Consider the following 17,353-nt stretch of genomic DNA (forward strand, 5'->3'; position numbering starts at 1 on the left):
ATTACTCAGGGAAAAAAGTGGGAGAAACTGAAAAGAAATAAGACTTATTTTAAGTTAATAAATTAAATAGTAAAATATTTTTGCTAGCTCTGAAAGTTATAATTTATGACTCTTCATGTACTGTATTCTATTTATTTTCTAATATGAAATTATGTGACTTCAGGTTTAAAAAAAAAAAACTTTTATTTTGGTGACGATGTGACGTCACAAGGATGCGCCGCGCTCCCGTGTCTGTGATTCGGCTGAAGAAAGGTGAGCGCTTTTAATAGTCCTTCAATCGACCAAACTTACTTGCTTGTAATGCTTTATCTAGCGATATTAATGAATGCTGTTCTTTGCGTGTAAAGCACACGACTAACAGAAGTAGGTGCGTCTCATTTCGCTCCCTATATAGTGAGTCAGTTTATCTTAAACACGAGTTCAGTCACAGTAACGTTAGTGATGGGAAACTACTGAATCTACTTAATCTATTGCTTTTAAAAACGTTAAAAAATCTTTTCATGAAAGTGGAATCTATTAAATTTAACTTACAAATAAGTGAATATTACAGTAGTCGCAATACAACTGTGAACCTTGCATATAACTTGTGTCCTTTAATTTTGAATGCTAGGGTTTGTTTTATATTAGGCAGTATAAGCTTAGTACACAGAATAAGATGCATGATTTTTCAATAACGGGTTTATTTCCTATTTGGGTTTATACATATGTTATAAGATGAACTGTTTTTTTCCTCCCCAGGGCATTGTTACATGCCAGTGTTTCATGTGAAAAGATTAGATTTTAAAAACAACATTTTGTTGTCAAATGTCAAAACTATTTCTTGTTATGATTTTAAACGTGTATTTAACCAGAAAAAATCTGAATTTAATCAGAATCGGATTGATCTCAAAGTAAAAAAAAAAAAGCTGCTTAAGTCTGATTTTGTGATGGCTGTGGTTTAAAATGAAATGATTATAATCTTAATTTAAGTGATGATGGCTTTTGAAAGTCTGCCAATAATCAGTGTTGATGCTGTTAGCTTAACCCTTCCTGTTGCTTTAAATGATTAACAGTTGAAAATATTTCAAATTTAGAAAAGTAATCAAAAACGAATCAAAAAATGGTCAGATTCATGTATTCACTTACCGTTTCCACTCCCTAATGTATAAAGTTATTTTCACCTTATGCTGTTGGATTTATAATTAGACATTAGAAAATCAGTGTTATGAAATGTTTTGAAAAATACTTTTTGTCCAAGTTCAGCACTGTTTTGTACGACAGCGTTTTAGTGTCACGTAGAAAAAAAAACTAGGATTATGAGATGAAAGTCGTAATATTTCGACTTAAATCTCATAATATTATGACAATAAAGTCTAAATGTTTCGAGAATAAAGTCGTAATAGGCATTCTATGACAGTAAAGTCGAAATAGTACGAGAATACATTTTCACATAGTGTATTTGGAATTCTCACAAAGAAAAGTTTATTTTAATGAATTGTTTCACATAAATACAGCGATCCGATCGTTAAAAAGCTTGAAAAACATTGTAAGACAAAATTTGTGTTTTACTATATAACTGATTTTGAAAGCTGAGACATTAAAAGTAGATATATCAAAAACACAAATCTATTTGCTATTGGGTGGCCTGGCGCACTACAAATAACAAATGCAATGGAAGATATGAAATATTATTTCCAAGCATACTGTCTGCTAGTGTTGGGTACTGAAACCCGGTACCAATGTGGCACCGGTACCTATGGAACCGCTATGCACCAAACTGAATCAGAACTCAGATTTGGTGCCTCTTAAATGCCTGAGCGATCGATTGAAATATTTGTCCTGGTTCTCCGAAATGTACACAAGAAGCATGGGCATCGCTAGGCTTTTTTTTTTTTTTTAGTGGGGCTATTTTAGCATTTAGCTCCATATAGTGTTCACAAATTTGCGATTGCCTCAGAGTCAGCACGCTTCAATCCACACGCAGCGTGAGCGGACCCGAACACAAACAGAGGACACAAGGTATGTGTTTATCGATAGATTGTTAGAATATCTGTATCTGTGTAGTTCTTTGTCATACAGTTTACAAAATATCACAAGGGAGCGGTCGGTTTCTCATCTACTGTAAAGTTTTCACTCTGTTCACCGCTCAACACACACAGCTTCCTGACTGACCAGTTTCCTCCAGTGACAATCCAGCCCTTAACGCATATGAACACATACTTTAATTACACTTATTTAAATATACTTAATTTAATTATACGTTCTTTATACACTACTGTGCAAGTCTTAGTCAGTCTGTTGTCAGACTATCTCACTAGATTATTATTAAAATTAATGGCAAAATGAACGTTTGGAAATGTAAACTGATATTTCTTACTGACATACTACAGCAAAATATATAAATAAGTGTTTTAAATACTAATGCAGGGAACTACACTAACCTTTTCCACTGGTGGCACTTGCGCGACTGACTTTTTCAGTTACTGGTGCAAAACATGATTTGGTCGCACAAATTTTTTATAGTAAGTCGCTTTGAATAATAATGAAAATGTATTGCATACAGATATGCTTTTTATTTTACTTGCCATCTTTTAAACCACATGCCTTGTTTTATTTGTTACAGTACACACAGTGCATTGCTCCGTCTTGGTACCTTAAAGGCCGTTTTGCAGGGTTAATTTTTCAATGAATTTTTGCAATTTGCTTGTTGGTAATAAACATTTAAACCGTTATCCATTGTATTTTATGTTGTTGGGTATCACAAAACGGAAAGTAGGTACTATCTTACAGCGGTCTCCTTTCCCCCACAATGCATTGCATTATGTCACCTTGGGGAGAGAATTTACCAAAGCCCGCCTTGAGAGCATTGAGAGTGACTAGAGAGACGAGTAGTAGACGAGAGTATTCAGATAGCGCAGATTATAGATACATAGATATATATAGATAGACAGATAGATATCGACAAACAGCGACCCAAACACACTCACTTCCCTACAGTACAAGCTTTTCAGCACAGTTTCCATGGGACAGCACCCACACAAGCACCTGCCAAACACAGCGACACAGCCTCCGGTACCTCCAGCTGGGGGGGGGTCTGTGACACAGTCACATTAAATTAAGTGTTCCTTTGACACAGTAATGCTTATGATTGCTCAGGGGGTAATATATTGGTTCATATAATGTTGATGTATTATGAATGATACTCCTGTGTATTTCTGTGTGATGTACTTTAGTATCCACTGTGTATTTTGGTAAGAGGGGAATGTCTCTTTAAGGCTCGGCCACCCGCACTTACTATGAGGGCGTGCTTAAGCTTATGAATGGAAAAAAAAAAGGTGAATCAGGAGTAGACAGGTGTGTTTGAAGTAATGGCGCCAGCAATGTTTGCTGCAGCTATAAGAGACTTAAAGATGGTTCCTTAGGGGTTTCGATAGCATTTTGGCAAACGATACTTTAAGAGACTGCTTTAATGGTGGAGAGAGGAGAGAAAATTATTCAACCACCTGGATTGTTCACTCGTGTACACATCTCTTGCAAAAGGATTATTCTCACGGACTAACTTTTTCTCCTTTTTGTGAGTGGATTACATTTTTTGCCTCGTTCCGATCGAGGATCGTTCCCATGGACTAATAGACTAAATGTTTCCCGGTTGGAAAGATTGTAGCGAGCTCATGGGGCAGCCTGGACATTTTGTTTTACTTATCTTTCCTGTACGGGGTGTTTGAAGGTGGTGAGTGCACGGGATAATTGTCTCCTTATAATATACTGCGCTCAGCGCGTCATTCAATTGAGCTGTTTTGTGTGTTTTATGTTTATGGGGTTCCGCGCCGTCTGAATATTATTGTTATTTTTTATATACTGTGACTTATTCACTATCATACATCTGCTCATGCTAAGTGGAATATTAGAGAAAGCATTGATGTATGTGATAATATTGAAGCTTTAGTGATATTCGCCAGTATTGCATTCATTCCAAAGAATTTAATTGTGGGTTTATAGTAACACTGCTGTTTTAAAAAGAATATTGGAGGGTGGATTGTTACAAACTACGTTTGCAACAACATTTACACCAGAGGAAGAGATAAACGCTTAGAAACGTCCATATTGCTAGCATGATGCCTTCTATTTCTAGATGACAAAGACAAAGTTTACAATTAATACGACACTATGGCAAAGGTTACCGGTACTTATCTGAACTAACGTCATGATCCCTGCCACTAGATATAAAGAAAACTTTGATTTTTCACTCTGTGCTATAGACAGTAAAAAAAAAATGTGTCGTTATTGTGTACTGCTGCTCGTAGACTAGCTCCAGTGCTCATTGCTGCGATGCTAAACGATAGCAACTCACCAGGGGCCTCATTTATAAAGCGTGCGTACGCACAAAACGGGGCTGGAAACGTACGTACGCCAGTTCCCACGCAAAGGTTGTGATCTATAAAAAACAAACTTGACGGGAGAATGTGCGCACCTTTAAGCAAACTTTGAGCCGTGCGTACGCACATTCTGGAGACAAAGGGAATTGGCGACACCGATGGTGAGGTCGTGAACTGAAGTTAGATTGTAGAAAATAAATGTGAGAAGAACGATTATAAGAATGAATGACATTTAATTTTCACTCCATTTCATACGTTATATCCACATTATCATGAGGATTAAATCCAACAGTGTTATTTGTGCCGATTGTTTTAGGCTATATACATCTAGTAAAATCCAAACGTAATTCAAAATGTATTAAAAGTAAAATAAAATAATAATCAGCGCTGCCTTACAGTCACATTGTCCACAACGGGAGCACAGGAGGACATGGCGCGATACATGTGATAGCCTACAGAATAGCATGAAATACCCTTTTATTAGAGAACTGCAGAACACAGTGTAAAAAGGAAATATTTTCCTTAATGTACATAGCCTATATCATAAAATGTCAAAGTCTGCAAATACAGTCATGAAGCACAATCGCTACTCATCATCGGTCCTAACTATTACGGTGTTCATTACAAAACCGTCAAGAAGCATGTGTTCACTATAACATTTTCGTCTTAAATTTTCGCCCACAAATTAATTAAGTGATTTTGTCAAGGTGTTAACGATCAGTCTATTTGCTAGAAACATATAAATTCTCCGGTGACCCGGGTATGTAATGCTTCATGATGGCACTCCTGGCACTGTTGGAGGATTACGCTAATGGCAGAATAAGGAGAGAACGAGTTTTCAGGGACCATGATGATTTCCTGGCCCATGATGATGACTGGCTAATAAGCCGATTTAGATTCCCTAGAGCTGTGCTCTTGGATCTATGTGCTGAATTGGGTCCAGTATTAGAGAGGGCAACACGCCGGAACCATGCCATCCCAGTCCAAATACAAGTCCTCACCACTCTGGGGTTCTTGGCAACCGGCTGTTTCCAGCGGGAATTGGCAGACAGGTAAATTAATAATATAAAAAAACTATAAGTAATCCTCAAATTTGTCTCTAAGACCTTTTTGTATATGAAATAATTCTATTGGAATCTATCATCTCACCCTATAGGTCTGGTATATCACAGCCGTCCCTGAGTGCCATAATATCTGTCGTTTTAAATGGTATACTTAATATGGTTAGTCGATACATCAGGTTCCCCTACACTGTGCGAGAACAGGCCGAAATTAAAACGCAATTTGCAGCAATGTCTGGTTTCCCAAATGTAATCGGCGCAATTGACTGCACTCATGTTGCTATAAGGGCACCATCTGAAAATGAATTTGCTTATGTTAATAGAAAGCATGTGCATTCTATTAATGTGCAAATCATATGTGACTCCAACATGACCCTCACAAACATTGTGGCACGCTGGCCTGGTTCAACACATGATTCCTTTATCTTGACACATAGCAGTGTAGGGAACAGACTAAATGCAGGCGCAGTACGTGATGGCTGGCTTCTTGGTGAGTTTAACAATATTAAAAAGTAGAAACTGTAACAATTTTGTTTTTAATATAATTATAACCTGCAGGCGACAGTGGCTACCCCCTGAGACGCTGGCTCCTCACCCCATTTTTAAACCCGCAGAGCGCAGAGGAAACTCATTATAACGAGGTCCACTCTCGTGCCCGCGCAGTTGTGGAGCGTGCCATCGGCATCCTGAAATGCAGATGGCGTGCTCTGGATGCCTCGGGTGGCAGACTTTTATACCATCCAGCAAAAGTGTGCAAGATTGTCAGGGCGTGTGGTGTTTTGCACAATATAGCACTGAGAAACGGTATTCCTCTCCCTCCTGATCTCCCTCTACCCCAGCATTACGACCCCGAGCCACAGCCCCCTGGCCGACAAGAGGGATATCAACGAGGTGCAAGAATCCGTGAGGATGTCATGCGGCGTTTGTAAAGAAAGACAAAACTCAAGGTTCATGTTTTAACTGCATCTTTTAATGATTGTGCAATTTCTTGCATCACTTCTCTCATCTGCCGTAGCTCATCTGCAACCCTGTTGACAGCGTTTATTGTCTCTCGCTGTAACTGCAGGACTGCGTCAGTGAGTACCCGACCACTTTTGGACGTGCCAGACGCAGAAGGGGCACTGCTTTGAGCCGGACGCTGTGCATCTGCATCTGAGAACCCCTCACCCTGAACCTCCTGTTCATTTACAGCTTCAGACTCCGGAAGGACTGGAGGACAAACAATTGGCAACATTTATCCATTTATCACCCCACACACTCAAATGTACAGCGTTAATGATTAAAAATCGGTTTAACCTTGCTCCTCTGTGGTTTCAGTCACGTCAGTGTCTCCCTCCTATTCCGACACAATACCACACACGCTGACCTCCCCAATTATAGCCGCGATTTTGCTGTCCACTGATGTGAGATCAGCTGTACATGGGCCCCCACCAGTTGCAGCCACGCTCTGGCGGTGGGAGGACAGTTTTCTCTTTGCCTCCACCTTGAATGAATGAGAATCTTTATTTCACATATTTTGCATACTGTAAGCACATGTAAATAAAACTTTTTGAAAATCAATATTGCTATTTATATAGGTATATAGCCTAATAAAACACAAATGTAATATGTTGGTAAAAAAAAAAATTGTATACCTTCAGGTCGGACCATTTTTTCTTTAATTCTGCAACTGTCCGTTCTGTCCCACTGACACAATTGACGGCAGAAGCAATACTTTGCCACTCGCACTGCTTCTTTTTATTAGTGACCCCACTGCTGTGGCCACCAAATAACACAGTTTTCCGAGCCTCCACCTCCCCTACAAGTGTTTCAATCTCAGTATCTGAGAAATTACGTTTTTTTCCTCTTTTCTCACCTGTCGCCATTATTAAAATTAGGCTAACAGAAATGCACGTTTTCACTTTCTTGGATTAATTAATTGACGGGTCGCATGCCAGTTTTCCAGGTATATATGGGATTCCACTCTCATTTACATGCTGATCAGCAATCATGAGGTGATTTGCATTGACTATTTATGGTTAAAAATGGGCGTGTACAGGGCGGGATATGAGGCTGGTTCACGTACGCACATCTGCGGGTGATCTGTGATTTATAAAGGGAACATTGCTTACAGGTGTGCGTACGCACGGTTTTATAAATCGGAATATTTTTTGGCGTACGCCATTTTTGGCTTTTGGGCGCACGTAAACTTTTAGTAAAGATCCTACGCATAGTTTTATAAATGAGACCCCAGGACACTTCACCAACTCTCCACTCATTCTCTTCGGGCCATGCATTTAATAAGCTTGGACGGACATCAGTTCTTGGCAATTCCTCATTTACCCTCTCACGTCTGGCTGGTTCGAAATTACACAGCTGCAGGTCATCATACATGTTGGCTCTTGCCACCTCTTCCTCATCCCAGTCAGTCGCTATAACGTTAGTTCTGATGCTGCGTTCCAGGCAGGTTTTTGAGCTCGTAATCACTATTTCATACCACTACTAACGACTTTGTACCGTTCCAGGCAAGTTACGCCAAACTTTCTGAGCGCAAGGAATTGTAACTAGATTATTTATTTTATTGCAACGGTACATTGACCTAAAATCGTTTTTTCAACGTATGCCACTTGCATAAACACTGCATCCGTAGGCAGTATTATTCGTAGGGGCTGTCATTGAGTTCCGATGTCACACAGCATGCGAAACAACAGAGTACATCGATCTAGTACGAGACACAAGTTCACGGGTGGGAAGTCACGAGTTTGACTGCCGTTCCAGTGCACTTTCACGGGTTTAAGGTTGGAAAAACACGGGTTACGGGTTGCCTGGAACGCGGCATCATACTAGGCTGAGGCTACCTTTCCTCGACTTCTCCCCAACGTGACGTCATCGCCGAGTTGCGTAAAAAAACTAATTTAAAATAGCACTGCATAGTCTTCATTGTAAAATAAAATACACAGTCAAACTAAAATGTATTCAGACACCTTCAACATTTCTCACATTATCACAGTTTATTTGTTATAGAAATTGGTAATAAAATATGACAAGAACTCAGTTATAACTTTGATAGAAAAATATGTAATGGAATCAACCAAAACTTTAGACAACTGTCAGTATGACAATATTTACACAACTATCAATACTTTGCTAATGCAACCTTTTCACACCACAGACTGAACAAAATTAAGCATTGCTTGGTAACTATTCAACAATTAAAGAAAGAAACACTTAAAAAATGGTCAGGTCCCTAATTTTTATTTTATTTTATTTTTTTAAAATCAATTTCACTGGTAGTCTACAGTATGAAGAATTTTTCAGTATAATATTTCACAGTTAGCTGTATTTTGCTATACTCACTTACATTAATGTCCTGCACGCACTAGTAATAAATATAATCAATTAGATTTGATTTTTGGTTTGACTGTGGATAAATTCTTGTTAAAACTACAAAAGTAATTCAGTCAAGAGCAGTGAGTGATTTACTTTCATTTTCTTGGATTAACATTAAAGACACCGACAGCAGATCTAGTAAATTAGGCGCGGTCACTTTAAGAGACAAGCAATCCATTATAATGATACACATCCGATTTCTTTCTCAACTCTTTCACTTAAGACATAACCACAGACTTTATCGAACACACTTTCCAAGACGGGTATTTTGACATATTTAGTGTGTATTTGTCGGTACAAAAGCAAGAAGACTTTGAGACACGTCTCTGCTTGTGCCCTGAACACCGCGGTGCTGAATTAAGTTCTATCGCATCCTTTTCTGTTTGTTAAAACTGCGATTTGTATTTGTTCGTTCAGGTCCAGGAGGAAGCAAACGTCCTGAAGGAGAGCTCGGTTCATTGCTTTGAGACGCGGCTCTCTCATGCGCATCGAACACAGCGCGCGAGTAACCAGCTACTCAGTTCAGCTTTCCCTCATCACGGGGCTGAAGCCAACTTGATGTGTTGAATCCTCAGAGCACATTATAAAACGTATTCTTATAAGTGTAGTTCCCTGTAATGTGCCTAACACTATACTTTACAAATGACATTGGTGCTACTTTATAAAGAATTACCATACAGCCACTCACAGAACTGATTAAAGACAGTGACAGACAGCACTCATTTTAACTAAATAACATAATGTGTGGTTTTGTTTTAAATAATGACCCAGATCATGATATACATTTATTAGCCTTCGAGTAAGGGAAGCACAACTTGAGAAATGAGAGCATCCAAGGAGCGTGTGAAAGATAAGGATTTATTTTTAATCTTTTTAATGTTCCTTAATGTTATCCTTTTTATTTATTTATTTTTATAGAAGTATCGATTTAGGCACCGGTATCGTATAAAACCCAATCGATAAATCGGTGATCAACCCTACTGTCCCCGCGAGTATGACACATGGCATGATTTTTGCTAATATCTATTTAAATCCTTGAAACATTTTGACTTTATTCCTGTAATATTTCGACTTTAATCTCATAATCTTAGAAAGTTTTTTTTCAACGTAGCACTAGAACGCCCTCGTAGTATGTATTTAATATACATTTAATGAGTTGTTTTCATTTTGATGCATTAACTTTCTATAATAGTAATGTCAAAGAGTCATTTATGTAGCTACTTAAAGGGTTAGTTCACCCAAATAGCAAAATTATGTCATTAATAACTCACCCTCAGGTCGTTCCAAACCCGTGAGACCTCAGTTTATCTTGGGAACACAGTTTAAGATATTGTAGATTTAGTCCGAGAGCTCTCAGTCGCTCCATTGAAGCTGTGTGTACGGTATACTGTCCATGTCCAGAAAGGTAAGAAAAACATCATCAAAGTAGTCCATGTGACATCAGAGGGTCAGTAAGAATTTTTTGAAGCATCGAAAATACATTTTGGTCTAAAAATAGCAAAAACTATGACTTTATTCAGCGCTTTACGACGCTGCTGACATGTTTTCTTTGTTATAGGCGCGCCAGAAAACACGTCAGCAGCGTCGTGAATGATCTCACAACAGACCCGGATGAGAAAACAATTTTATCGGTTATTAAATCTGATACACAGAACCACAGTAAAAGTACATTTATTTGAATGCATTTGTGAGAGGCAAAGCTAATTTTTAGGGTGGCAGTCGCCCTCCCCGTGCCACCTTTGTGGACGCCAGTGTTACTGGTGTGCTACTGGTGTGCTACTGAACTCTGGAGTTGATTGAGATTTGAGACACCCAGAGATTTAGTTTGCATTCATTTTTTTTTTTCTGTTAATTATTCTCACCTTAAACACACAGACTCAACTGAGGTCCATGTGACATGAAAATAAAGATGGCGTTTATTAAAGAGGAGAGTGAAGACATGAAGTTTGAAGAAACATTCAGAGTCAAACATGAAGATACTGAGGAACAAACAAAGACTGAGATTATTAAAGAGGAGAGTGAAGAAACATTCAGAGTCAAACATGAAGATACTGAGGAAGAAACAGAGATGGAGTTTATTAAAGAGGAGAGTGAAGACATGAAGATTGAAGAAACATTCAGAGTCAAACATGAAGATACTGAGGAAGAAACAAAGATGGAGTTTATTAAAGAGGAGAGTGAAGACATGAAGATTGAAGAAACATTCAGAGTCCAACATGAAGAAGATACTGAGGAACAAACAGGTTGGTTTTTATTCTCAAAGCTGAACTCACTCATTTAATTCTTATTAAAATAACCAGAAAAATCTAGCATTTTTTTCAGTGTATTTAAATAGTTAAGAAAAAATGTTTCTTTAAATGTCATAATGATATAATGAATATTTTTTCTTCAAATATATATAATGTATAATTATTATTTTAAAGTATTTAATCATTCAGCTTCAAGGTTTCTCTGAATATTAGCACATGTACAGCCGGCTAATGAGAGCTTTGTAAACGGCTCTGTATAAAAGGTGCTTTATTGTGTAGAGACTGATATGGGTTTTGCTCTGGCCGATGCCGATATTTAGAAATCAGGGCAGTCGATATATGATGCTCATTTTTAATTTTATTTTTTTTCTCTTCATCTCATAAAAGAGAGTTTGTGCAAGTTACTGTTGCAGGGTATAATATTGTAATATTAGTAGTAGTAGTAATAGACTAATTCATACTAATAATACATAGCTCAAAACTTAAGCACCTTCTCAAAACAGTTCTGAAGCTTTTTGTTTGTTTGCTGACAGACACCACAGACACATTTCAAGAGGAAACGTGCAAGTTATAAGCTCAGAAGTTTAAATTGAATTGCACGTGTTTCTTCTTTTACATGAAAATAACTTGAGCATTTAAAAGTACAATTTGTAAGATATTTGCAGTAAAATATCCCAAAACCGCTAGGCTGGTGTTATATATTTTGTCCAGCTGACTACTAACAATATCTCTAATGTGTAAATCATGAGAAAATCCCCATTCTAAACCGTGACACGGGGCAGTGCAGTCGCCTGTCAATGACGTCAGTTACCCTTTGTGACCGCCTTTACTGACGTAGAAACCACATGACAACAGTGTCGTGGACAACTGCGGAAGTAGCTTCATGACAAACTTTAACTAGAAAGAGATGCTGATCTTGCTTGTGTTTTACTCGACAGGTGAGTTGTTTTGATTCGTATCTTTACAGAAAACGTATGTTATTATAACGATCAACAAGATTAGTATTATGGGCCATACACGCCAAACGCGCCGGGAATCGCTTCTTTAGACCCGGGCGAAGACGCATCTGATCCATAGTCTGATCGCGTCTTTGCATTGACTTTGTATGTAATCTACTTGCGCAAATCGTTAAATCGTGTTAAATCCATAACTTATCTTTCCGTCTGATTGATGTCTTTCCGTCAGCGGTTAGGTAGAAGACAACAAATCCCATCATTCCATGCTCCTTAGCGTCATCAAACCACGTGATTGTTATTGTTTTTATAGTGTGCCCTCTCGGGTCCTACAATGCAGGTCCTACAACCTGTACCTGTAAGAACATACATTTTCTGCATAAATTCTAGTAGAGTAAATAAAAATTATGCTTTTGAAGTGGTCTGTATTGCTTGTCCTTGTTAGCTGAAATTTTGTGTGAACAAGCTGTGGCTACAGAGGGAGAGATATTCTCCTGTATGGCACCTGCCTATAAATCCCCCAATGCAAAAAATAGGCCTGATAAATTGGTAAACCACTATTATTGTGTATGAACTGATTCCGAGGTACTGCACACCTGGTGTTTCACAAAGATACGATGAAAGTGAGTATATTTGATGAGTGACGAAAGGCTGTGTGGACGAAAGGAAAGTGTTCCACGCACGTATCGTGAGTTATAAAAAAAATTAATTTGGGGTAAATATGTACGTACAGTACAGACATTCTAGACCATGCATACAGACTATTTTTCATGAAGTGAGAAAAATCAAACAATGAATGTCGATATACACATTTAGATTAAATATTCCACTTGCATTAAAGGACATAAACACTGAAATTACATAGTTTTTTTTTTGATGCACTGATTCCAATTTTCTTTACCGATTCTGATTTTTTTTTTTTTTTTTTTTTGTTAGCGTGCTGTGTCAATACCGATTTTTTTTTTTTTTCAGATTCCACATTTTTTTCTAAGAGCTATAATTGACAGCATATACAAACAAAAAACTACTTTTCTTCAATGCAAAGTTTTATTTTCATAAAACTATGAGTTATGAAACTAAATTTTATTCAGGTGAGAAATACTACAGTAATTAATCAAATGTACACTTTTATCAAATTTATTATCTGTAGTCTTCATTGTAAAAATTTAATGCAAATGAATGCTTACCATTAAACTTTAAAATTTTTCAATCAAGAGCAGAAAGTGATTTTCTTTGTCTTTTGTTCTTTTGATTAACATGACAGACATCATTAGAAATATTGGACTTCGGTCCCTTTAACAGTTTATTCACCGACCCATAATAGAGTGCCCGAAGTTTTGACGTCATTTTGTAGGACAACCCGGAAGTTAGCGGCGTATGGGTTCCCTTGGTCGAAAAGCCTATGCATTTTCCCCATAGACTTTTGGAAAATCGCAAAAAATAAGATCTGTGTTCAACAAAAAGTTATGACCCTTACACTTTTTGTCTATCAAGATAATCTTTATAAGTCAATCCAAAATTTTTACATTTTTGAAGCCTAAATAAAGCCGTCAGATATAAAATGCTAACGGTAGGCTATAAACGACTACAGTACACAATGGTCGCGGATCAACGTCATCATCAAGCTAACTCAAACTTTATTTAAAATAAAACACGCTCGCTCCTTATGATCTTCACTGGGTATGAACACTTTTCCACTTTTTCAAGAGAACTATTTCCCATTCATTTTTCCAAAAATGTTAGAAACTAATTTTATGTGTGCCTCTCTGAGATTTTTTTATCTTTTGTTAATGTTTTTTTTTTTTTAAAAATCACATGACTGGTCTCTACAGGGAAAGATGGCATTGTTGCTACAATGGGTGGTGGAACATTTTTAGGTACATTAGCACTATCCTGTCTCAGGGAATATGAATGATCTTCCAAAATTTGTCCAGTGGGAATATCATTTGTGGATAAAAACAAAACAGACTCATAAATTATTATAAATTACTATATAAATTACATCACATCCTGATGTCACGTGTCTTTACAAAACCTTTATGGGTTGTGTGTGAACGCACACACATTCTGGGTAATTACTGGCAGTGTGAAAGTGCAAAATCTATCAACACGGGAACAATTGCTGGGACACATTACTGGAATCACAGTGTGAAAGTGGCTAAACTCTTCTGTATACGCTGTGAATTTGAATTGCTTAAAGTCATTTGGAAAAATAGTGTGCTTTATCTCACTTGATTTGTAACAAATCATTTATTAACCTTTGGCAACACAGGAGAATGCATCAACCTTTGTCTAAATAGGCCATGTATTTTACATTGATTTCAAAATAAGTTTCTGCACTTGTCCAAATATTATAATGTAATGGATTTAAACATTGTTTAATCAGACTGTAAAGTGAAATGTCACCAGGTATTTGTTTTAATACATAATAAACTTCATATTATGTATAGGCATATTACATTTATATTTCAACAGTGTTGTTCAATACAATCATTATTGCCTCATTGTTAGTTTATAAATAGTTATACTAAAGACTTGTTTTCACTTATGTCTGTTTGTGTTGCTAAAAAATATTAGATTACTCATTTGTCAAAATCAGTAGATTACTTCATTACAAAAATAATCATTTGTTAAATATTTCTAAATACATCTGCATTGTTTTATTTTTTGTCATTGAAACTTTCGTAAAAAAAAAAAAAAATTCAAATATTGTCACGTTCTACTGAACCAAGTATCTGTATTTTGTCTCATCTCGTGAGCTAAATGTACTGTCACACCGATAAGCAGTGATAAAGCTTATGATTTTTCAAGTGCATGATACAGCTTTTATGCTTCAGGTCAACCCTATATATTTATGAAAAAGAAAATAAGTTTGAATGAAGAAAGCAATAACTTTGCAATAGTATCCTTTCAAATGTTAAAGCTGCCCTGCACTCTGAAAGAAAATTCAGGCTCAGGATTTTCTTTTTTTTTTTTTTGCTGTAACCCCTGACTAAATAGAATTGTTAAAAAAGGGTGATGACATATAGCCTATAGTGCTAGCCTATATCTCAGCTCGCCACTCAACATTTAGATTTTCAGTGTTGGCAGCCACGTTATATTGATGGCATTGTATTTTGATTAGTAAAAAGTATATAGGCTATATAAAAACTTTAAATTACTCCTGCTCCTAAACAAATTAAGTAGTTATTTTTATTTGGTAATAAACGGGTCAATGTATAATTGCTATAATCATGAATCCTCTCTAAGATGGATATTTACATTTTAGACCAAGACTTTACTTAAATTATGACAGAGATGCTTGATAACTAACTTTTAAGTGCAGCTTTGAGCCAAGAATTGTGTTCCTGTGAGTAAAATCTCAGAGGTTGATTATGATTGATTTTTTACATTAATTTGAAGATTCAATGTGAAATTTTCAGTCATTTCATTGATTGACGGCAATAGTCTAAATATTTTGATGTCTGTTGCTTTATGCCGTTAAACTGGTGTTAACTTGTATTTTTCTTATTTCACCTCAGACCTGATTGCGCTGAAAGAGGAGAATCAAGAACTGAATGAAATGAAAGACAAAGATCAAAATGAGAAACATCATGATTTCAAAACTGAAGAGGAACTGATAAGTTGCTCACAGACTAAAAAGACTACCTCACCAAAAGAAGCTCAAAAAACACAAACTACAAACCTTAAGTCTCAAATGAGAGTTCATACTGGAGAGAAAACGTCCACCTCCCAACAGTGTGGGAAGAGTTTCTTGCATAAAGTAAATCTTAAGACTCGTGTAAGATTTCAAACTGGAGTGAATTCTTTTGTATGTGATCAGTGTGGAAAGAGTTTCAAACATAGTGCAAATCTTAATAACCACATGAGAATTCATTCTGGAGAGAGACTTTTCACCTGCAAACTGTGTGGGAAGAGTTTCACACATAATGGAGGTCTTAACAATCACATGATAAGTCACACTGAAAAGAAGCCATTAATATGCTCTCAGTGTGGAAAGTGTTTTTCACGGAAACAAAACCTTGTTCTCCACATGATCATTCACACTGGCGAAAAGCCTTTCACCTGCAAAATGTGTGGGAAAACTTTCACGTATAAGGGAAACCTAAAGACTCACATAAGAAGTCACACTGGAGAGAATCCATTCACATGCGATCAGTGTGGAAAGAGTTTCAGACATAGTGTAAACCTTAATAACCACAAGAAGAGTCACTCAAGAGAGAAGAGTTTTAAATGCCATCAGTGTGAAAGGAGTTTCACAGACACAAATCACCTTAAGAATCACGTTAAAATTCACATCGGAGAAAAGCCTTTCATGTGTCATTACTGTGGAAAGAGTTGCTCGAGAGAAGATGGCCTGAAGATTCACGTGAGAATTCACACTGGAGAGAAACCTTACACCTGCCCTCAGTGTGGAATGAGTTTCAGGGTTAAAGAATACCTTCAGGTTCACAAGAGGATTCACACTGGAGAGAAGCCTTACAAGTGTCCTCAGTGTGAGAAGAGATTCGCATTTCAAAGCAGCATGAAACGTCACTTGCGAACACATTCTGGGAAGAAATTGCCACTTTCTTCAGTGTGACGAGGTTTAGAAAAAGGAGTAATTTATACAATCATCTGCACATTCATTTTGGTAGACATTCAGTTGAAATCATTGTAAGAATAATTTTTTGCCATGTGAAAGTCATGCAAATGTGAGACCCTGTTTTATCAAAAGTTTGGAGTAAGATTACAAATATTTGCAGCTGTACCCCTCGGCCACACCCAGTTCTCAAGTTTTGGCTAGCAGTTTAGCTATCAATGGCACCAATATCGGTTTGTATTTGGTGTACTATTTATATGCATTTTCATGAGACTGTGCTTAGTTTACTCAAAAATTTACTCAAAAACGTTGCTCGAATCGCACAGCGTATGCTGTCCATTATTTTTATATAGCAGGACAAATTATCCCTTACTTTAGTGTGAGAAATAAAATGTATGGTGTAAGTATGTCTCATGAACGCATGAGACCCCTGCCTTGAGTGTGAAAAGAATAAACAAGGCTATGTTCACGCTGTAGCTGAATGTGGTCTACATCCTATTGTCACCTTCTTGCATCCTTCATCTCTTTATGCTTCACCATAAGGCTCAAAACTTTTACCTTGCTGGAAAAAGCAACAATGTAACTGAACGATTACAAAATTTGACATAAAATGAACAAAATGACTTGTTCCCATTGTTGCAGCTGGTTATTTAGGGTATGTCCACACGAAACCAGAGCTTTCTCTATCCAATCTTTTTTTCCTCTCTCTCGTCTCAAGAAATGCCTGCGTCCACACAAAACCACAAAATCTATGTAGTATACATGGCACACCAGTATGTGGCAT

At 37.1% G+C, this 17,353-nt stretch overlaps 1 protein-coding gene across 2 annotated transcripts; it reads left to right on the forward strand.

Moving 5' to 3' along the window:
* The first annotated feature begins 231 nt into the window (after positions 1–231).
* On the forward strand, positions 232–16,652 carry LOC132106054 (zinc finger protein OZF-like). 2 transcript variants are annotated; one of them, XM_059511670.1, is made up of 3 exons: positions 232–367; positions 10,661–11,028; positions 15,509–16,652. In XM_059511670.1, exons 2-3 carry the CDS (start codon positions 10,683–10,685, stop codon positions 16,567–16,569), a joined length of 1,407 nt encoding a protein of 468 aa, XP_059367653.1. In that variant the 5' UTR covers positions 232–367; positions 10,661–10,682; the 3' UTR covers positions 16,570–16,652. The 2 variants fall into 2 exon arrangements, with proteins under 2 accessions (XP_059367653.1, XP_059367654.1); XM_059511671.1 differs by having other exon boundaries at positions 236–393.
* Positions 16,653–17,353: the final 701 nt, after the last annotated feature.

The sequence above is a fragment of the Carassius carassius genome, chromosome 26 (assembly GCF_963082965.1).
Source record: "Carassius carassius chromosome 26, fCarCar2.1, whole genome shotgun sequence".
Lineage (NCBI taxonomy): Eukaryota > Metazoa > Chordata > Actinopteri > Cypriniformes > Cyprinidae > Carassius > Carassius carassius.

Bases quoted from the DNA above. Each gene is read 5' to 3' on its own strand.
- LOC132106054 (XM_059511670.1), top strand. From the start codon at position 10,683: ATGAAAATAAAGATGGCGTTTATTAAAGAGGAGAGTGAAGACATGAAG. The intron at 11,029-15,508 runs GTTGGTTTTTAT...ATTTCACCTCAG, and splicing joins AGATACTGAGGAACAAACAG to ACCTGATTGCGCTGAAAGAG.